Source organism: Palaemon carinicauda, chromosome 21 (genome assembly GCF_036898095.1).
Source record: "Palaemon carinicauda isolate YSFRI2023 chromosome 21, ASM3689809v2, whole genome shotgun sequence".
NCBI lineage: Eukaryota > Metazoa > Arthropoda > Malacostraca > Decapoda > Palaemonidae > Palaemon > Palaemon carinicauda.
In genome coordinates this window covers 122920035-122934395 of record NC_090745.1, presented here as the reverse complement: position 1 = coordinate 122934395, position 14361 = coordinate 122920035, and the positions used below count along the sequence as shown (strand labels likewise).

At 35.6% G+C, this 14361-nt stretch overlaps 1 protein-coding gene across 5 annotated transcripts in view; it reads left to right on the top strand.

Moving 5' to 3' along the window:
- Positions 1 to 14361, top strand: part of LOC137615474 (uncharacterized) — a 163500-nt gene that overhangs the window by 139348 nt on the left and 9791 nt on the right. For 2 of the 5 annotated variants that reach the window (XM_068345378.1, XM_068345377.1), the window contains 4 exons: positions 4192 to 4424; positions 6069 to 6289; positions 12651 to 12820; positions 13737 to 13766. In XM_068345378.1, the coding sequence (XP_068201479.1) occupies positions 4192 to 4424; positions 6069 to 6289; positions 12651 to 12820; positions 13737 to 13766 (654 nt within the window). The remainder of the gene's footprint in view (positions 1 to 4191; positions 4425 to 6068; positions 6290 to 12650; positions 12821 to 13736; positions 13767 to 14361) is intronic. The other 3 variants (XM_068345381.1, XM_068345379.1, XM_068345380.1) reach the window with 2 other exon arrangements.

Below are 14361 nucleotides of genomic sequence, written 5' to 3'. Positions count from 1 at the left end.
TAAGACAGAACCCCTTCTGACTGAGTGTTATTTTAAGGCAGAACCCCTTCTGACTGGGTGTTTTTTCAGGCAGAACCCCTTCTGACTGAGTGTTTTTTTCAGGCAAAACCCCTTCTGACTGAGTGTTTTTTTCAGGCAGAACCCCTTCTGACTGAGTGTTTTTTTCAGGCAAAACCCCTTCTGACTGAGTGTTTTTTTCAGGCAGAACCCCTTCTGACTGGGTGTTTTTTAAGGCAGAACCCCTTCTGACTGGGTGTTTTTTAAGGCAGAACCCCTTCTGACTGAGTGTTTTTTTAAGGCAGAACCCCTTCTGACTGAGTGTTTTTTAAGGCAGAACCCCTTCTGACTGAGTGTTATTTTAAGGCAGAACCCCTTCTGACTGAGTGTTTTTTTTAAGGCAGAACCCCTTCTGACTGGGTGTTTTTTAAGGCAGAACCCCTTCTGACTGAGTGTTTTTTAAGGCAGAACCCCTTCTGACTGAGTGTTATTTTAAGGCAGAACCCCTTCTGACTGAGTGTTTTTTTTAAGGCAGAACCCCTTCTGACTGAGTGTTTTTTAAGGCAGAACCCCTTCTGACTGAGTGTTATTTTAAGACAGAACCCCTTCTGACTGAGTGTTATTTTAAGACAGAACCCCTTCTGACTGAGTGTTATTTTAAGGCAGAACCCCTTCTGACTGGGTGTTTTTTCAGGCAGAACCCCTTCTGACTGAGTGTTTTTATCAGGCAAAACCCCTTCTGACTGAGTGTTTTTTTCAGGCAGAACCCCTTCTGACTGGGTGTTTTTTAAGGCAGAACCCCTTCTGACTGGGTGTTTTTTAAGGCAGAACCCCTTCTGACTGAGTGTTATTTTAAGGCAGAACCCCTTCTGACTGGGTGTTTTTTCAGGCAGAACCCCTTCTGACTGAGTGTTTTTTTCAGGCAAAACCCCTTCTGACTGAGTGTTTTTTTCAGGCAGAACCCCTTCTGACTGGGTGTTTTTTAAGGCAGAACCCCTTCTGACTGGGTGTTTTTTAAGGCAGAACCCCTTCTGACTGAGTGTTTTTTAAGGCAGAACCCCTTCTGACTGAGTGTTTTTTTAAGGCAGAACCCCTTCTGACTGGGTGTTTTTTAAGGCAGAACCCCTTCTGACTGAGTGTTTTTTTAAGGCAGAACCCCTTCTGACTGGGTGTTTTTTCAGGCAGAACCCCTTCTGACTAAGTGTTTTTTTCAGGCAAAACCCCTTCTGACTGAGTGTTTTTTTCAGGCAGAACCCCTTCTGACTGGGTGTTTTTTAAGGCAGAACCCCTTCTGACTGAGTGTTTTTTAAGGCAGAACCCCTTCTGACTGAGTGTTTTTTAAGGCAGAACCCCTTCTGACTGGGTGTTTTTTAAGGCAGAACCTCTTCTGACTGAGTGTTTTTTAAGGCAGAACCCCTTCTGACTGAGTGTTTTTTTTAAGGCAGAACCCCTTCTGACTGAGTGGTTTTTAAGTCAGAACCCCTTCTGACTGAGTGTTTTTTAAGGCAGAACCCCTTCTGACTGAGTGGTTTTTAAGTCAGAACCCCTTCTGACTGAGTGTTTTTTAAGGCAGAACCCCTTCTAACTGGGTGTTTTTTAAGGCAGAACCCCTTCTGACTGAGTGTTTTTTTAAGGCAGAACCCCTTCTGACTGGGTGTTTTTTAAGTCAGAACCCCTTCTGACTGAGTGTTTTTTAAGGCAGAACCCCTTCTAACTGGGTGTTTTTTAAGGCAGAACCCCTTCTGACTGAGTGTTTTTTAAGGCAGAACCCCTTCTGACCGAGTGGTTTTTAAGGCAGAACCCCTTCTGACTGAGTGTTTTTTTAAGGCAGAACCCCTTCTGACTGAGTGGTTTTTAAGGCATAACCCCTTCTGACTGAGTGTTTTTTTCAGGCAGAACCCCTTCTGACTGGGTGTTTTTTCAGGCAGAACCCCTTCTGACTGAGTTTTTTTTTCAGGCAGAACCCCTTCTGACTGAGTGTTTTTTTCAGGCAGAACCCCTTCTGACTGAGTGTTTTTTCAGGCAGAACCCCTTCTGACTGAGTGTTTTTTTCAGGCAGAACCCCTTCTGACTGAGTGTTTTTTAAGGCAGAACCCCTTCTGACTGAGTGTTGTATTCTAACCTGAATAATATTCTGACAGTTTTTAAAACTCTAGAAAACGATATATCAAAACTGACACTTGGGAGTATTATGATTAAAACTGTCTGGTTAAAGTTTCATCAGCATAGATGCTCACCAGAACGTCAGCCGGACATGCCTAACCTCCACTGTAGTGCCCAATCACAGTAGTGGCCTCCCCAGTAAACAGCTTAAACTCATGGTCCCGGGCTGGGATCGATCTGCTGCCATGTGAATGCTAGGCGAACACGTTACCACTGTACTAGCCAGGAATAATCATTATTTTATATATCTTTGTTGAATAGATAGTTCAGTAAGAGTTTATTCTTAATTGTAGAATTTTTTATATAGTTTATTTTTTGCCCTATAAGATTTGGTATTATAAAACAGCTGATTAGAATGTTAATAATTGAAAGACTTTTAAGTCTTTCGTCACTGTCTTTATCACATCCTCTGCCCTCTCTTTTATACTACCAAAATAACCAATTCTTGAATTTGATATTTTAGGTTAGAAAAATGTTGAGCAAATTAGTTTTACAAATATGTATGTATGTATATATATATATTATATATATATATGTATATATATATATATATATATATATATATATATATATATATATATACATATATATATGTGTGTGTGTATATATATATATATATATATATATATATATATATATATATATATATATATATATATATATATATATATATATATATACATATATGTATAATATATATATATATATATATATATATATATATATATATATATATATATATATATATATATATATATATATATATACACTTCTATAAACAATAGCTATAATTAATTACTATAATCTACTGATATCAGCTCTCTGGTCTGTACAGTAAAAAATATTACTCTTTTGCTATAAATAAACCAAGTTTTGCCATCAATGATACCATTGCACATAAGCTCATAGTAAAAGTGAATGCATTGTTTAAATGCTATAGATATATTTTATGGACAATGACAACCATCGTGTTGAAACAGTCTATATATATCAACTCCCTACGTAATTAAAGGCATTGAAGGTACTATGCTGTTTCATCACTGAAGTGGGAAATGCTGAAGTTTATTTGGGTGTTGTCCTTCCAAAATTTTGGGTTAGGTTGAACTTGATTATTTTGCACACACACACACACACACACACACACACACATATATATATATATATATATATATATATATATATATATATATATATATATATATATACTGTATAACCACTCCAATACCTTCTTAAAACATAACAGACACATATTCTTTACATATTCTCCTCTGTCCTCTTGAGATGATTGATGTCCCTTTTCTCTCACATGACTGATGTCCCATTTCACCTCCCTTCTGCAGTCGATGTCCCTTATCTCTTATATGATTGGTGCCCCTTTTCTCTTAGAGGATTGGTGCCCCTTTTCTCTTAAATGATTGATGTCCCTTTTCTCTTGGATGACTAATGTCCCTAATCTCTTAGTAGAATGATGTCCCATTAACCTTTGATGATTGATGGCCCTTTCTCATTGATTATTGATGTCCCTTTCTTTTTGATGAATTGTGTCCCTTTCTCTATGGGGATTTATTTCTTCTTCTCTTAGATGACTAAAGTCCCTTTTGTAGATAATTGATGTCCCTTTTCTCTTAGATGATTGATGTCCCTTTCCTCTTAAATGATTGATGTCCCTTTTCTCTTAGATGAATGATGTCCTTTACCTCTTATATGATTGATGTCCCTTTTCTCTTAAATGATTGATGTCCCTTTCCTCTTAAATGATTGATGTCCCTTTTCTCTTAAATGATTGATGTCCCTTTTCTCTTAAATGATTGATGTCCCCTTTCTCTTTGATTATTGATGTCCCTTTCTTTTTGATGAATTATGTCCCTTTCTCTATGGTGATTTATTTCTTCTTCTCTTAGATGACCAAAGTCCCTTTGTAGATAATTGATGTCCCTTTTCTCTTAAATGATTGATGTCCCTTTCCTCTTAAATGATTGATGTCCCTTTTCTCTCAGTTAACTGATGTCCCTTTTCATTTCCCTTCCACAGTCGAACTCATCGCGAGACGTACGGCAGTTCGGGGGAGATGTCCCTCACAGCCTCCATATTCTTCTACTTCCTGGTCATCTTGGCCGAAATCCTCATGTTCGGGGTGCTGTGCCTTGCCCTTTACTGGGTCGTGCAGTACAGAGGAGGATTCGCCTGGCGAGAGGACGTCGGCAAGGAATTCAACTTCCATCCGGTACTCATGATTGCTGGCTTCATCTTCTTCATGGGCAATGGTAAGTGTGGTTTTCAAAATCTCGTTCCATATTATTATTATTGTTATTAAATACTATGGCTGCATCGGCAGAATTCAATTTCTTGTCCAATTTCTCGATTCTTCGGAATGGAATTCTGCCGATGCAGCCATAGTATTTAACTCCACCTGTTTGAAGGAGGGTCTCCTACCAAGATATTATTGTTATTATTATTTACTAAGCTACAACCCTAGTTGGAAAAAACAGGATGCTATAAGCCCAGGGGCTCCAACAGGGAAAAGTAGCCCAGTGAGGAAAGGAAACAAGGAAAATTGAAATATTTTAAGAAGGCTAACAACATTGAAATAAATATTTCCTATATAAACCATAAAAACCTTAACAAAACAAGATGAAAAGAAATAAGATAGAACCGTGTAGCTGAGTGTACCCTCAAGCAAGAGAACTCTAACCCAAGACAGTGGAAGACTATGGTACAGAGGCTATGGCACTACCCAAGACTAGAGAACAATGGTTTGATTTTGGAGTATCCTTCTCTAAGAGCTGCTTACCATAGCTAGAGTCCATTCTACCCAATTAGCCCTCTTTTGATCTGAGCAGGGGATTGTATGCTTATACTAATTTTTTTTTTAATGAGGTGCCTTTGCACTGATATGCAGGGGTGCCCTTTTAGCTCGGAAAAGTTTCCTACTAGCTGATTGGTTTAGAATTATTTTGTCCAACCAATCAGCTAGTAGGAAACTTTTCCGAGCTAAAAGGGCACCTCTGAGAGTCAATGCAAATACGCATCATTAAAACAAATTGAGTATAGTGAGTTTTTGCCTTGGTAGATATTGGTATAGGAGCTGACAGACTTATTCTTAACAGAAATCAGTTTTGACATTAACCCCTTCAAAAGCCTTATCATTATCATCATACTTTTTGGAGGTCATATCATTGTGTTTTTTACCTCTGTACCTTGTAGACAACTCTCTTGATAATAATGCTCTTCCTTTTTGATACATCTTCTAATCCATCTATTTAACACTTTCCTAGTTTTCTCTCTTCTATCCTCTAAACATCTATGAATGATATACACTTTTCAGCATCCTATGGGCTTCCATTCTCACCGCTTGTCCAAGCCATCTCGAAATGCACTGATCAATCTTTTTCCCTGCACAAACATTTTTATAACTTTATATTCACACATCTCTCGCCATTTCTCTTCTTTGCTTCTGGAGTATTATATGCAAATGATTCATCTCAGCACATCAGCTGTTTTCTTTTCCTTTGCATTCAACATTCACATCTCACTTCCATAAAGGAAAGTTGGCTCAGCAATCCCCTCACTTTTAGCTTTGTCAGTCCATGACTCCTTTTCTTAGTCCTCTTCATATATTCATATACCCTGCTAACTTCCTGGCCCTGTGTATTGTCTCAACAGTTCAGTTCTACTGTCATCCGTTACATTTGCTGTACTTGTAATTGACATGTTTGATCATTCATTTGTATCTCTTAAAAGTAATAACTTCATGAAACCAAATTAAAATCTGTATTATGCTAACCAAAGTGAAGTCCTAACTTTATTTTGTCTATTCCAGCCATGCTCGTATACCGTGTCTTCCGCTGCTGCAAAATCTGTAATATGCTAACCAAAGTGAAGTCCTAACTTTATTTTGTCTATTCCAGCCATGCTCGTATACCGTGTCTTCCGCTGCTGCAAGAAGCTCCCGGCCAAGATCTTGCACACCTATTTGTACCTGATGGCAGTGCCCTGCATCGTGGTGGCCACGATTGCCGTGTTCGACTCTCACAACTTGAGAAACCCACCTATCCCTAACCTCTACTCCCTTCACTCTTGGCTCGGCCTCATCACCATAGGCCTCTTCGCTCTCCAGGTAACACATACGGTGAGATGGCTCCCTCCACCCCTGGCAAGGCATAAGACACCTCTAAGTAAAAGGATGAATACAGTTCTGAGCAGAACAATTTAAGACGCAGGGCTATTGCTCTTCCAAGTTACTGTAGGTGCTTCCTAGGACATCTGTAGCCATGTAATTCAGTTTGTTGTATAGCTTTTCAGAAAGACGACCTTTTATACCAGACGAAATTGTGTCTTCATTACAATGTTATGTAATTTGCATAGGTAATCTTTTAAGGCAATATTCGACATAATAATTCTACTTCGTGTTGATAGATACTCCTTTATTTCCATTTGTATACAAAGAATATACAGCAATTCACATCTTTAATGTTGTGGAGATACATAAAGTACAGTCATCTTTCAGCATTCGAAACCAAATATCTTTATTTGTATATTTAATGAGGAGGTTTTGTCCACTTTCTCTATTATTTATAGCATGGCAATCCATCTGTTTAGACATTCAGTTAAGAAACTAACCAAGATGATATTCTAATAGTCATTGTAATATTATTTTCACCATAACTTTGGCTCATGAAATAATGAGGTCCATGCACTCCAGAAATGCTAATGTATTAAATTAGTATTTGTTATAACTGAAGTTACAGACTACAACAAGAAAAGTGTACCATTAAAGTAAGGATGAAGTGAAGTTACTATAAACTGTTAGAGGTAGATGAACGAACCATTAAATATAAGGGGATATCGATATACCATTTTATTTAAGAGGTAGATCAACGTACAATTAAAATTAAGGGGATATGAATATTCCATCATATTTATTGGGGTAGATGAATGTACAGTTGTATTTAAGATAGGATGAATATACCTTTAGATTTAAAGAGTAGATGAACGGTGCAAATATACCATTAGATTAAATGGGTAAATGAATGTAAAATTAAACATGAGGGAAGACAAGGGGTAGATAAACGTGCAATTGTATTTAAAGGGGGACGAATATACCTTTACATTTAAGGAGTACGTAAATGTACAATTGTATTTAAGGTGGGACGAATATGCTTTTAGATTAAGGGGTACCTAAACGTACAATTGTATTTAAGGTGGGACGAATATTCCTTTAGTTTTAAGGGATACGTAAACGTACAATTGTATTTAAGGTGGGACGAATATACATTTAGTTTTAAGGGATACGTAAACGTACAATTGTATTTATGGTGGGACGAATATACCTTTAGATTTAAGGAGTATGTAAATGTACAATTGTATTTAAGGTGGGATGAATATGCTTTTAGATGAAGGGATACCTAAACGTACAATTGTATTTAAGGTGGGACGAATATGCTTTAAGATTAAGGGGTACCTAAACATACAATTGTATTTAAGGTGGGACAAATATACCTTTACATTTAAGGAGTACGTAAATGTACAATTGTATTTAAGGTGGGACGAATATGCTTTTAGATTAAGGGGTACCTAAACGTACAATTGTATTTAAGGTGAGATGAATGTCCTTTAGATTTAAGGGGTACATAAACATACAACTGTATTTAAGGTGGGACGAATATGCCTTAAGATTTAAGGGGTACATAAACGTACAATTATATTTAAGGTGGGACGAATATACCTTTAGTTTTAAGGGATACGTAAACGTACAATTGTATTTAAGGTGGGACGAATATACCTTTAGATTTAAGGGGTACATAAACATACAATTGTATTTAAGGTGGGAAAAATATACCTTTACATTTAAGGACTACGTAAATGTACAATTGTATTTAAGGGTGGACGAATATGCTTTTAGATTAAGGGGTACCTAAACGTACAATTGTATTTAAGGTGGGATGAATATACCTTTACATTTAAGGAGTACTGTACATGAATGTACAATTGTATTTAAGGTGGGATGAATATCCTTTAGATTTAAGGGGTACGTAAACGTACAATTGTATTTAAAGTGGGACGAATATGCCTTAAGATTTAAGGGGTACGTAAATGTACAATTGTATTTAAGGTGGGATGAATATGCCTTAAGATTTAAGGGGTACATAAACGTACAATTGTATTTATGGTGGGACGAATATGCTTTTAGATTAAGGGGTACCTAAACGTACAATTGTATTTAAGGTGGGATGAATATCCTTTAGATTTAAGGAGTATGTAAACGTACAATTGTATTTAAGGTGGGACAAATATGCTTTTAGATTAAGGGGTAGCTAAACGTACAATTGTATTTAAGGTGAGACGAATATACCTTAAGATTTAAGGGGTACATTATCAATTATATTTAAGGGGAGTGGTGGCCAAATATACCATTGAATTTGAATGGTATATGAAAGAGTCGGATACTTTTGTTATATTGATTAAGTTTTCTTGAACGTAACTTTTCTTCCAATGGTGAAGTGGTTTTGCTTTATAAGGTCATTTATGAGAATGTTGATTGACTTTTATATTTCTTGATTCCCACTGTCCGCTACGTAATCTATCCTGTGGTGCAGGTCTCTTGTTTTTAGAAATTATTCAATGCTTATCATCTTGGCTTCATAAAGCATTCTTAGAATCATAGTGTCCTCACATATAAGCATAGATTCCTTGAAGACATCCGCATTTTTTAAAATATTTTGATGTGTATTATACAAACCCCTACAAATATAAATTTTGACTCTATATGTATGATTTTATATAAGTGCACTTTCAAAATAAGTATATCTGTAATGATATTTAAATCTTTATTTGTCGTTACGTATGGGGTAATCTTTATAACAGAATGCAGATTTGGTATGTTGTACCCAACCTATTTTTATAACTAACACTGCACTGTTTCTAATAAGATTATTGTATGAATATTTGAGTATGAAGCAATAACCTGAAAGATGATAGTGCATCCTAATCAGTAATGATAAAATTGAGAAATTATGTAATTGCATTGTGTTCATTACGCTAGGGAAAAGTCTGCTATTTGAGAGTGCATTACAACATATGAGATATGTGGCAACAAACTGCATCTTGGAAGCTCATAGTATTTCCTAGGCATGAACTTCATCCTCATTATTTTTGTAGCTATTTATGTGGTAATCAGCATTAGAAACCAAACTGTGGGATCGAGTGTGTGAGGAGGAGGATGCCAGCCGGGGGTGGTGGCTGATCAGAATGTGCTTTTCGTTTAAGACGGCAACAATGTGTGTTAACCATTTGTTTTCTTTTTACAGCTTTTGTGTTGTCCATTTTTTTTTTTTTTTTTTTTTTTTTTTTTGCATGAATCCATCAAAATGTCTCGGATTTTGCTTATGCATGCGCTTTCTTTCAAGAGAGACTATCCGAACTTATGTTGGTATCTGACACATTTGTACAGTTCATATCTTGTTCGGCTTTGTAGTTAATCAGAAGGTCCCCCAACGTACAAACATTTGACTTAACAAATATTCGTAGATATGAGCACAAATCCAACTGAAGATAACAAAGATAAGATGAAGAAATACTGTATAAAACAATATTATATCCTCTGATACAGTTAGAAAATTGACATTTGTAATAACCTTATATCTATTTCATATGAAACCCAACTATTTGTTGACTTTTACTATTATATCCTCTAATACAGTGAGAAAATTGAGTCTTGTAATAACCTGATTTCTGTTTCATATGAAACCCAACTATTTGTCGACTTTTATAGCTGGAATTCATAGGTATGGGATTCAGGTTAGCCTTACCCTAGGCCAAATGTTAACAGAATTTGACTTACAAATAGTTTTTTGGAACCTTTTAAGTTTGTAATTTGAGGACCTTCTGTAATGTACTCCTAGAGTCTTCTATGGTCTAGCAAAATATTTATTTCCTATTCAGATTTCTTATACTGTATTTCTTTAAGATTATTTTCTCGTAGTTTGCTCATCAGACACACTCCTGTTAGTGAGGAAAGGAAATGAACTACAATAGAAGTAATGACGAATTAAAATAACATTTTAAGAACAGTAACATCATTAAAAAAAAGGTCTTTCATAAATAAACTATAAAAAGAGACTTATGTCAGCCTTTTCAACATAAAAACATTTGCTCCAAGTTTGAACTTTTGAAGTGTAAATATATGGTGATGATCAAGACAGTTCAATCCTTTGACGTGTTTTAATGTGTAATCAAAACCATGGATCCTGGAACAACAAGTAGAAAGGTCCCTCTGAAGTCGAGTAGTTTTACATTTCATCCTTTGACTTGTTTTAATGTGAAAACAAAACCATGGATCCTGGAACAACAAGTAGAAAGGTCCCTCTGAAATAAAGTAGCTTTACATTCAATTCAGTCCTTTGATTTGTTTTAATGTGAAAACAAAACCATGGATCCTGGAACAACAAGTAGAAAGGTCCTTCTGAAGTCGAGTAGTTTTACATTCAATTCAGTCCTTGGACTTCTTTTAATGTGTAATCAAAACTATGGATTCTGGAACAACAAGTAGAAAGGTCCCTCTGAAATAGAGTAGCTTTACATTCAATTCAGTCCTTGGACTTCTTTTAATGTGTAATCAAAACCATGGATCCTGGAACAACAAGTAGAAAGGTCCTTCTGAAGTCGAGTAGTTTTACATTCAATTCAGTCCTTGGACTTCTTTTAATGTGTAATCAAAACTATGGATCCTGGAACAACAAGTAGAAAGGTCCCTCTGAAGTCAAGTAGTTTTACATTTAATTCAATCCTTTGACTTGTTTTAATGTGAAAACAAAACTATGGATCCTGGAACAACAAGTAGAAAGGTCCCTCTGAATTCGAGTAGTTTTACATTTCATCCTCTGCCTTGTTTTAATGTGTAATCAAAACCATGGATCCTGGAACAACAAGTAGAAAGGTCCCTCTGAAGTCGAGTAGTTTTACATTCAATTCATTCCTTCAACTTGTTTTAATGTGAAAACAAAACCATAGATCCGGGAATAAGTAGAAAGGTCCTTTTGAAGTCGAGTAGTTTTATATTCAATTCAGTCCTTTGATTTGTTTTAATGTGTAAACAAAACCATGGATCCTGGAACAACAAGTAGAAAGGTCCCTCTGAAATAGAGTAGCTTTACATTCAATTCAGTCCTTTGATTTGTTTTAATGTGTAAACAAAACCATGGATCGTGGAACAAGTAGAAAGGTCCTTTTGAAATAGAGTAGCTTTACATTCAATTCAGTCCTTGGACTTCTTTTAATGTGTAATCAAAACTATGGATCCTGGAACAACAAGTAGAAAGGTCCCTCTGAAATAGAGTAGTTTTACATTGCTTTACAATTTCTTGATGCACAGATGTGTTTGATTAGCATAGCATAACCTTTTTACCCATATGTTAATGTTTACATACTGCTGGCTGAGCTTTATATTATGGGAGCTTTGAAATAATGATATGAATGAAAAATATCTGCAGCTTTCGATATATATTTTTTTATTTTATGAATAAAAACATATTTTGCTAGTCATTCACACTGCATTGAACATGATCTTTATTGTATTTCATGGAATTAATGCACAATTTTCATTGATTTAGAAGAACAATACTGTTTTGAATTAATATTCATAAAGATTTTAGAATTTTTTTTAAGGTAAATATTTGTATTGTAGTTATTGTCACTAGAAATTTTCATTAATGACTGTACAGTATTCTGTTGGTAATACATGTATACAGCACACTGCAATTTGAAAAGTATATGCCATCAGTTTAATATGAGTTGAATTTGTATTTATTTATCACTACATAAAAGATCTCCAATATAAAGTTTCCATCAGAAGACTTCAGTTCTGGGAATAAACTAACGTATAAGGCTACACTTAAGGGGCTGTAATATAGAGATTAGATTGTGTGCTTCAGATTACTGTATTGGTAAGAAATAGCACAAGGACTTACTCTTCCTATCACTTACTGAGCATTTGATCTTTATCTCATTCAGTGTGGAAATAGGTATTTTTATCATTACTTTCTCTTCGTAGTAATTAGAAGACATTTGCAACAAATATCTTCAATTTCAATTTATACCGTAAAAGATTCGTATGTTTAAGCAAATTCTTACACTGAACATGGATTTTTATCATTACTTTCTCTTCGTAGTAATTAGAAGAAGACATTTGCAACAAATATTATCTTCAATTTCAATTTATACTGTAAAAGATTCGTATGTAAGCAAATTCTTACACTGAACATGGAAATTCAAGTTTTAAACAATTTATTATCAACCCTTTTATAATTTTTGTGCTATTCTTTCATGAGATATCTTGCTTAATGTTTGAAGCATTCAGTTTTGCAGTTATTTCTTTGCTAATAATTGTACATGTAATCTATTTAATGCATCATTTCCATTTCCTTGGATCATCTTGTTTTATAACTGCAGTGTAAAAGTGTCGGTGCAAAGACTACCAATGTGTATGATTTCAGCTCGTGGTTGGATTCTTCAGCTTCTGGATTCTCTTGTGCTGCGAGCAAGGCACCAGCGGGTTCCGGGCCGGATTAGTGCCTGTCCATGCTACGTTTGGAATGATCACGTTCATGCTTGCAATCGCTACAGCTGTAACTGGATACACAGAAAAGGCCTTCTTCAGTTTGAGGTTTGTAATTGTCTTTGGAGTACTCATAACAAACAGATTCTTCAATTTGAAACTATTTGTTTTAACTATTTTTTTCACGAGTATTGGTCTTAATGTCGTCTAGTAAGTACATGTATGCAGAATGTCACCTGGAAAAACGAAAGGTTGTGTGGGGTACCTCGTGCGTTATTTTCACTTGAACTTTAACAATACTGTACTCTTTTATTGATAATTCTCTTCCATTATGGAACAAAAGAGTATATGCCAAAGTGACAGTAATACATGACTAAGATGAATGTAGTACGCAATAAGATTTCACGTACTGTATATAAGTATTTTGAGTGTGTTATGAATGAATTTTGAGACTATAGATTTATTTTTTATTTATATTAATCTTATTGTGGATTGGGGATTATCTAGAACCTCTCTTAGCCTGAGATGGGAAATTCAAATTGAGGGGAATACGAGTGAAGTAATCTATCAAGAAGAGGAAAACTGAGTGTTGACAGATAAGTTGAAGAGGGATTTATATAGTTAGGCTTCAACAATCACATGCTGTTTTGGCTTGGTATGTCTAGGAAGAGGGTCATCAAGAGTTGAGACTATAGTCCATTTCTTTTAGCGATGCATATTTGCACCGACTCGCGGCGGTGCCCTTTTAGCTCGGAAAAGTTTCCGGATCGCTGATTGGTTAGAATTATTTTGTCCAACCAATCAGCGATCCGGAAACTTTTCCGAGCTAAAAGGGCACCGCTGCGAGTCGGTGCAAATATGCATCGCTAAAAGAAATGGACTATAGTTACATGACCTCTTTCTATTTCACTTTACGAGTGAATTAGAGTTTACTGTACTTGAATTATTATGTCATGCATATGAAATATTAGGTGTCCAATAGTATGTTCTTTCAGCTATTTATAAACTTTATTTTTCTCAGTAGCTATCAAATATATCAAGGATATTATGCAATGTAAGTATTGATGTCTTTTGTTCAAACCACAAGTCATTGCAAAGTTTATTTTAATTATTGGTCGTAATTGAAGTGCTAGGAATATTTATTTTCATGAGATATGGCTGCTTTGCCAAGTTATTTTTTTAAATAAACATTGTTTGATATTTTTGGGGATCCAATTATAGTCAATTTCTTTTAGCGAGGCATATTTGCACCGACTCGCAGCGGTGCCCTTTTAGCTCAGAAAAGTTTCCCGGTCGCTGATTGGTTGCACAAGATAATTCTAACCAATCAGCGATCAGGAAACTTTTCCGAGCTAATAGGGCACTGCTGCGAGTCGGTGCAAATCTGCCTCGCTAAAAGAAATGGCCTATAGTATTGATGAGTTTCTTCTGTAGCCCCTACAGTATTGTCAACCACCTTAGAAAGCGACATTGCCCGTTCAAAATAGAATATTTGCCAAGAAACTGTAGCTATTCACACAGCAAGTGCTTTTGAGAACGTCTACCAAAATCTTAGACATAGCAAAAGGTTTTGCTGTTAGGCAATGAATACATCAAATCAAATAAAATGGATGATTTTCAACTCAATGTATCACTGTACTATACAGTAC